Below are 8,527 nucleotides of genomic sequence, written 5' to 3'. Positions count from 1 at the left end.
GACGATGTGCTTACCTGAGAGGAAGTATTGCAACGATCCCCTTACAGCCATACTATCTAAAATAAAATGAGAAGCACCGAGATTCAAATACTTTAACAAATGAAAGACTGATTCAGTATAGCTATAGGGTCTAAACTGGGAAGCAACGAGTGTCAAATGCTTGAACAAATAGAAGACTTATTCAGTACAGCGACGCGATCTAAACAGATCAAATCAGTCAGTCTTAGAAAAGCAAAATACTACAATTCAACAGTGAAGCTTTTCGTCAAGATTCAGAATCGAACTGATTGCATTGAACAGAACAAAGCTATTACAGAGCCTACTGAACCCCAAGACAGAACACAACAACACACGCAAACCAGTAAATCTCATCTACCACAGCACACATCACAGAGAGCAAACGAGGAAGTTGCCCCACTGCTGGCGGACTACATGAATCTAGCCTCCGAAACCGTAGAGGGTGCGGCCCTGTCGCTTGAGCGCGTAGACGACGTCCATGGCAGTGACGGTCTTGCGGCGGGCGTGCTCGGTGTAGGTAACGGCGTCGCGGATGACGTTCTCGAGGAAGATCTTGAGGACGCCGCGGGTCTCCTCGTAGATGAGGCCGGAGATGCGCTTCACGCCGCCCCTCCTCGCCAGCCTGCGGATCGCCGGCTTGGTGATGCCCTGGATGTTGTCGCGGAGGACCTTCCGGTGGCGCTTGGCGCCGCCCTTTCCCAGCCCCTTGCCGCCCTTGCCGCGCCCAGACATCGTCGCTCGATTTGGGGGAAGAAGGGACTCGTGTGGATGGTGAAGCTTGGAATGGGTTTGGGGATAGGAGGTGACGGGTTTATATGGGGAGGAGTTGGGAGGGAAGCCTGAAAATTTTGCGGGGTTGGAGGCGGGAGGTGTCTGCTCTCTGCTGGGTCGATCCGTGTGATGGTGGAGTTGGGCCGTTGGATTGAGATCAGAAGGTGGGATGCGGTGCGAGGCTGGTGGTGCGGATCGGTGACGTGGCGGAGGTGTGGGGCATAAGATTTTTTTTAGAGAAATGTAGGCCGCCTGTGCTACAATGATTTGCGCCAGGAATGATTGGAGGTCGTCCCAGCCGGTCCTCTCGGCGTTCAGAGAAAAGAAGACTGCACACCGCGAGTCGTATCGTTGTATTTCCTTTCGTTTTTACTTCGCATATTAAAATTGTGTCAAGTCATATTTTCTGAAGTTTAAGCATATTTATGTAAACACAGCAATTAATCATTTGAAAAAATATAAAATAATCATTACAATGAGCTGACTCCTTGAAACTACATTGAACAAATGACAAACATGCAAGGAAGAAGGGGGGGAAAAGCTAGCAGGTTCACATCCTTCGGCACCCCTCTTTTCTTTTCCGATGGGGTAAAAAAAGAATTGTCGAGCCTTTGCACGGGGCGTGTACCAGCTAGGACGGCCATTTCGGATGTAGCGAATAGAAACCCAAAAGACATCTTCTGCTCTCGGGCTTTGAGCTCGGGATGAACAGTAAACTCAAAAAAAATGAAAATAAATTCAAAGAAATCAAAAAAAAATTGTTGCAAACATTGACAAAAGTTTTACGTGCTCGCAAAATTCCATCTTAAAAATGCATTTGTGTAAGTCATTGGAAAAAGCAAAAATCAACACTCCAATATGCTTTCGAAAATAACATTTTTGGAGCATTAGTTTTTTTTTGCCACGGCTTTCAAAAATGTGATTTAAAGACGATTTTTTGTGAGCACATAAAGATTCCGTCAATGTCTGTACCAAAAAAGAAATCGGAATTTTTGAAAATTTTCCCAGAAATTTCAATTTTTTCTTTTCACCAAGCTCATTTTAGCTAGGGCTCGGAAACTCCACGTCCATAGAAACCGGCACATCAGCGAATGAAAGGCACTATAGCTGACCGGTTCATTGTAGCCCCAGATACACCATAGTGGTCCCACATAGTAGAGATGCAGCACTGTAGCATCTCAAGCCGGCAGACAGGGTCAAGCTCTACCAAACCCATGCCCGAATAGTTAATGGGCACACAAGCAGACCCATGACCCTACCCATGGGTCTAGAGTCAGACCCATGCCCGAACCCGACGGGTAACCCAACCCATTAGGGCATCCATTGGGTTTGAAGGTAATATTTATTTTTTACTCTAAAAATAGTGCGTCATGCGTCCTGCCAAGTTTTCTGTTATTATTAGCAGCACTAGCCATTGTGCGCAGCAGTCGCTTCTCGCAGTAGCCACTTCCAATCGATGCAATAGCGCCTGCCCATGGGTCTCTTATATAGGCGAAGCTACGCCTCTGACCAGTGCGGCTAGGCGAGGTGGTACTAAACAAGCTAGCAACCAACATCGTTGTCTCATTGACACTGTCATTTCCATGTGCTATCGTGCATGTAAAGCAGGATACGAGTTGGGCTGCTTTGGAGGCCCAACTGGCCGAAATGTTATTCTGTTAGAGGGCTTGAGGCTGCTAGTTAGCCTACTCAGCAGTAATGTTGGGCTGCTGCTTAGCTGCTTATTAACATGTAAGGGCCTTACCAGGAGCGACCGGAAATAAATAAAAGTAGAGCAAAGATACATGCATCGCTATTAGCAGCCTTGGGTTGTTCTAAAGAAATTAATTACCAAGTATCTTCATCAAAACGTCCACACATAATATTAAAAAAATTATATTTTTAATCGAGTGACCCATCGGGCGACCTTGGGCAGAACATCATGCCCATACCCTACCCATGACTAACCGGGTTACCGATCGGGCTTACCCATGGGTGAATATGACGACCCATACCCTACCCATTCGGGTCGGGTGCCCATGGGCGCGGCCGCCCATGGGTCGGATTGCCGGGTTGAGTAGCATCTGATTCATTGTAGCTCCCTGGTTTTCTTGTCAGCTTTTAATTTGAATGTTTTTGAAATAAATGTTGAACAACTTTTTAAACATACGGTGAAAAAATTTGTACACGCATTTTTATTGTGATATATGCAAACTTTTCTTTAAATACAATGAACTTCTTTGTAATATATGTTGAACAATTTTTTAATACGCATTGTACATGTTTCTAATGTAAGTCAAACATGTTGGGAAACGTAACATGCAATTTCAAAAAAAATCCTACGCTCACGCAAGATTTTTATAGGAGATGCATAGCAACGAGAGGAGGAGAGTGTGTCTACGTACCCTCGTAGACCGAAAGCAGAAGCGTTTGCCAACGCGATTGATGTAGTCGAACTTCGTTTCGTTCCGACCGATCAAGTACCGTACGTACGACACCTCCGAGTTCTGCACACATTCAGCTCGATGACGTCCCTTAAACTCTTGATCCAGCAAAATGTCGAGGAAGTAGAAGAGTTCCGTCAGCACGACGGCGTGGTGATGGTGAAGTTATCCGCTCAGGGCTTCGCCTAAGCACTACGTGAATATGACCGGGGGCGTAAACTGTGGAGGGGGGGCGCCGCACACGGCTAACAATCGTTGGTGTGTGTTCTAGGCGCCCCCTCCCCACGTATATATAGGTGGGAGGGGGAGAGAGGCAGCCTTGGGGCGCCCAAGTAGGAGGAATCCTACTTGGGCTCCCTAGTCCAATTCGCCCCCCCCCCCCCCTTCCTTTTACCGGAAGCGGGAAAAGAGGGAAGAGGGAAGGAGGAAAGAAAGGGGGGGCGAACCCTCACCTCCTTCTCCTATTCACCCCCTACCATAAGGGGGGCGCGCCACTCCTTGTGGGTTGGTGTGCTCCCCTCATATGGCCCATTATTCCTCGGGGGGGGGGGTCCGGTAACCCCACCCCCCACCCCTCCGATAGTCCGATATGTACCTAATACATCCCGGAACACTTCCGGTGTCCGAATACTGTCATCCTATATATCAATCTTTACCTCTCGACCATTTCAAGACTCCTCGACATGTCTGTGATCTCATCCGAGACTCCAAGCAATATTTGGTTACCAAATCACTTAACTCATATAATACAAAATCGCCATCAAACGTTAAGCGTGCGGACCCTACGGGTTCGAGAACTATGTAGACATGACCGAGACACCTCTCCGGTCAATAACCAATATTGGAACGTGGATGCTCATATTGGTTCCCACATATTCTACGAAGATCTTTATCGGTCGAACCGGTATGACAACATAAGTTATTCCCTTTGTCATCGGTATGTTACTTGCCCGAGATTCGATCGTCGGTATCTTCGTACCTAGTTCAATCTCATTACCGGCAAGTCTCTTTACTCGTTCCATAATGCATCATTCTGTAACTAACTCATTAGTCACTCTGCTTGCAAGGCTTCTTATGATGTGCATTACTGAGAGGGCCCAGAGATACATCTCTAATACTCGGAGTGACAAATCCTGATCTCGATCTATGCCAACCCAACAAACACCTTCGGAGATACCTGTAGAGCATCTTTATAATCACCTAGTTAAGTTATAATGTTTGGTAGCACATAAAGCATTCCTCCGGTATCCGGGAGTTGCATAATCTCATAGTCAGAGGAATATGTATTTGACATGCAGAATGCAATAGCAATAAAACTGAACAAACATTATGCTAAGCTAACGGATGGGTCTTGTCCATCATACCATTCTCCTAAAGATGTGATCTCGTTCATCAAATTACAACACATGTCTATGGTTAGGAAACTTAACCATCTTTGATTAATGAGCTAGTCTAGTAGAGGCTTACTAGGGACACGGTGTTTTGTCTATTTATCCACACGTGCATCAAGTTTCCGGTTAATACAATTTCTAGCATGAATAATAAACATTTATCATGAAATAAGGAAATATAAAATAACAACTTTATTATTGCCTCTAGGTCATATTTCCTTCAGTCTCCCACTTGCACTAGAGTCAATAATCTAGTTCACATCGCCATGTGATTTAATACAAATAGTTCACATCTTTACATGATTAATACCCATAGTTCACATCGCCATGTGATCAACACTCAAAGGGTTTACTAGAGTCAATGATCTAGTTCACATCGCCATGTGATTAACACCCAAAGAGTACTAAGGTGTGATCATGTTTTGTTTGTGAGAGAGGTTTAGTCAACGGGTCTGTCACATTCGGATCCGTATATATTTTGCAAATTTCTATGTCTACAATGCTCTGCATGGTGCTACTCTAGCTAACTGCTCCCACTTTCAATATGTATCCAGACTGAGATTCAGAGTCATCTAGATTAGTGTTAAAGCTTGGATCGTTGTAACCCTTTACGACGAACCCTTTATCACCTCCATAACCGAGAAACATTTCCTTAGTCCTATAAGAATGATTTTCACCGTTGTCTGGTGACCTACTCCTAGATCACTATTGTACCCCCTTGCCAAACTCACTGGCAAGGCACACAACAGGTCTTGTACATAGCATGGTATACTTTATAGAACCTATGACTGAGGCATAAGGAATGACTTTCATTCTCTCTCTATCTTCTGCCGTGGTCAGGCTTTGAGTGTTCCTCAACTTCACACCTTGCAATACGGACAAGAATCCTTTCTTTGACTGATTCATTTTTGAACATCTTCAAAACTTTGCCAAGGTATGTGCTTTGTGAAAGTCCTATTAAGCGTCTCGATCTATCCCTATAGATCTTGATGCCCAATATGTATGTAGCTTTACCAAGGTCTTTCATTGAAAAATTATTATTCAAGTATCCTTATCCAGAAAATCTATATCATTTCCAATCATCAATATGTCATTCACATATAATATCAGAAATGCTACAGAGCTCCCACTCACTTTCTTGTAAATACAGGCTTCACCGTAAGTCTGTATAAAACCATATGCTTTGATCACTTCATCAAAGTGTATATTCCAACTCTGAGATGCTTGCACCAGTCCATATATGGATCGCTGGAGCTTGCACACTTTGTTAGCACCTTTAGGATCGACAAAACCTTCTGGTTGCATCATATACAACTCTTCTTAGAGATTGCTATTTAAGGAATGCAGTTTTGACATCCATTTGCTAGATTTCATAAAAAGTGGCAATTGCTAACATGATTCGGACGGACTTAAGCATCGCTACAGCTGAGAAAGTCTCATCGTAGTTAACCCCTTGAACTTTTCGAAAACCTTTTTGCGACAAGTCGAGCTTTGTAGATAGTAACATTACCATCAGCGTCAGTCTTCTACTTGAAGATCCATTTATTCTCTATGGATTGTCGATCATTGGGAAAATCCACCAAAGTCCACACTTTGTTCCCATACATGGATCCTATCTCAGATTTTATGGCCTCAAGCCATTTATCGGAATCTGGGCTCATCATAGCTTCTTCATAGTTTGTAGGTTCATCATGGTCTAGTAATATGACTTGTTGAATAGGATTACCCTACCACTCTGGTGTTGACCGTGTTCTGGTTGACCTACGAGGTTTGGTATTAACTTGATCTGAAGTTTCATGATCTTCATAATTAGCTTCCTCTCTAGTTGGTGTAGGCATCACGGGAATAGATTTCTCTAATGTGCTACTTTCCAAATTGAGAGAAGGTACAATTACCTCGTCAAGTTCTACTTTCCTCCCACTCACTTCTTTCGAGAGAAACTCCTTCTCTAGAAAGGTTCCATTCTTGGCAACAAAGATCTTGCCTTCGGATCTATGGTAGAAGGTGTACCCAATTGTTTCCTTAGGGTATCCTATGAAGACGCACTTCCCCGATTTGGTTTCGAGCTTATCAGGATGAAGCCTTTTGACATAAGTGTCTAATACGTCTCCAATGTATATATATTTTATGAAGTATTCATGCCATGTTTATAATATTTTTACATGATTTTGGTATGATTTGATTAAAACTAACCCAGACTGACGTTGTTTTCAGCAGAACTACTATGGATGTTGTTTTTATGCAGAAATAAAAGTTCTTGGAATGCGCTGAAAATCAACAGAGAATATTTTTGGAAAATATAAAAAATACTGGAATGAAAAGCTACCGGAGGGGAGTCCCAAGGCCACGACGAGGGTGGAGGGAGCGCCCTATGTCAGTGTCAAAACCGGCGGATCTCGGGTAGGGGGTCCTGAACAGTGCATCTGAGGATCGAAGGTAACAAGAGGCAGGGGACACGATGTTTACCCAGGTTCGGCCCCCCTTAATGGAGGTAATACCCTACTTCCTTCTTGATTGACTTTGATGAGTATAGGGGTTACAAGAGTTGATATACCTCAAGATCGTAATGACTAAACCCTAGATGTCTAGCCTGTATGGTTGTGATTGCCTCTAAGGACTAAACCCTCCGGTTTATATATGCACTGGAGGGGACTAGGGGTGTACAAAGTCGGTTTACATAGGAAGGAAACTACACATCTGAACGCCAAGCTTCCCCCATGCAAAGGAGAATCCCATCCGGACATGGGAGAAGGCCTTCGGTTCTGTATCTTCACGGCCCATCAGTCTGGCCCATGTCACATAGGCCGACTCTCCGAGGACCCCATAATCCAGGACTCCCTCGATAGCTCCCGAACTTGCCTTCAATGACGATGTTGTATCCGGCTTCATGTCTTCGTCTTTGCAAGGTGAGTTCCCCATTGTGCTCCATATAGTTCGGCTTTTGTATTTAAATATTGCACTCTTCCGCTTCCGTGCTACCGTCGCCTCGGCTTCCACTCGTCAGACGAAGACGAAGGGTCTAAACATTTTTACAAATACCCCCTTGACCATGTGGGGAAGGCACATATTTAAAGAGATTGAATCTCATATTCCATTCCTCACCAGACAAAAATTCTTAAAGCTTGACATAAGAAACCACCCAAAGATGGCCAACGCTCCTTGTTCCTCCTCACGTACCCAAGGCCCTCAAGAAGGCGACTGGGAGAGATGCTCAGTGCCCCACACCCAATTGACAAAGCTTCAGGCGTAGGGATACCTCCCTCCATCGGATCTAGTCCCCGTTCGGGCAGGATTAACTACCTTCAATGGCGAAGCCCTGGCGGAGAAATTCCCCAATCCCAATAAAGGGGAGTGGGTGTGCTTCATTTCCTTCTTAATGAGGGGCGTGGGATTTTCAATCCACCCTTTCCTTAGAGGTCTTCTGGAGTATTATGGTCTCCAACTGCACAACCTCACGCCAGGCTCCATTCTACACATCGCGGGCTTTGTTGCTCTTTGCGAGTTGTTTCTAGGCTGCGAAGCCCATTTTGATCTATGGAGGAAATATTTCTGCCTCATCCCCCGCTCCTAGAAGGGATCCATATTCGAGGTGGGCGGTGCCGAAGTATGGCGTATAGGCATAACAGGATACCTGTCCGGGACTCCGAAGAAGGCGTCCGAAGAGTGGCCCTTGGAGTGGTTCTACATTGAAGATGTTGTCCTTCCGGACCCAATCCGGCAAGGTATTCCCGAATTTTCCTCCGCTCCTTTAAAGAAGCGTGCCAGCTGGTGTCCCCGAAGCTATGAAGAAGAAAATAGCACGGAGGTTAAAAGGCTAGTGAACAAGATCAAGGTACTCGCCCACTCCGGACTATCCATAGTCGAGGTAATGGCGATTTCAATAACGCGATGCGTTCAGCTGCTTCAATCCAGGGGACTTCCCAT

At 45.0% G+C, this 8,527-nt stretch overlaps 1 protein-coding gene across 1 annotated transcript; it reads right to left on the bottom strand.

Annotated features, from left to right (window-relative positions):
* Positions 1 to 271: 271 nt before the first annotated feature.
* LOC123046420 (histone H4) lies at positions 272 to 818 on the bottom strand. The gene has a single exon (XM_044469788.1). It carries the CDS (start codon positions 748 to 750, stop codon positions 439 to 441), a length of 312 nt encoding a protein of 103 aa, XP_044325723.1. The 5' UTR covers positions 751 to 818; the 3' UTR covers positions 272 to 438.
* Positions 819 to 8,527: the final 7,709 nt, after the last annotated feature.

Source organism: Triticum aestivum, chromosome 2B, assembly GCF_018294505.1.
Source record: "Triticum aestivum cultivar Chinese Spring chromosome 2B, IWGSC CS RefSeq v2.1, whole genome shotgun sequence".
NCBI classification, from domain to species: domain Eukaryota; kingdom Viridiplantae; phylum Streptophyta; class Magnoliopsida; order Poales; family Poaceae; genus Triticum; species Triticum aestivum.
Note: the sequence above shows the minus strand (reverse complement) of the source record. Positions and strands in the feature narration are given on the sequence as shown.

What these genes read in the sequence shown, in the direction of transcription:
- LOC123046420 (XM_044469788.1), bottom strand. Translation starts at nt 750, where the DNA reads ATGTCTGGGCGCGGCAAGGGCGGCAAGGGGCTGGGAAAGGGCGGCGCC.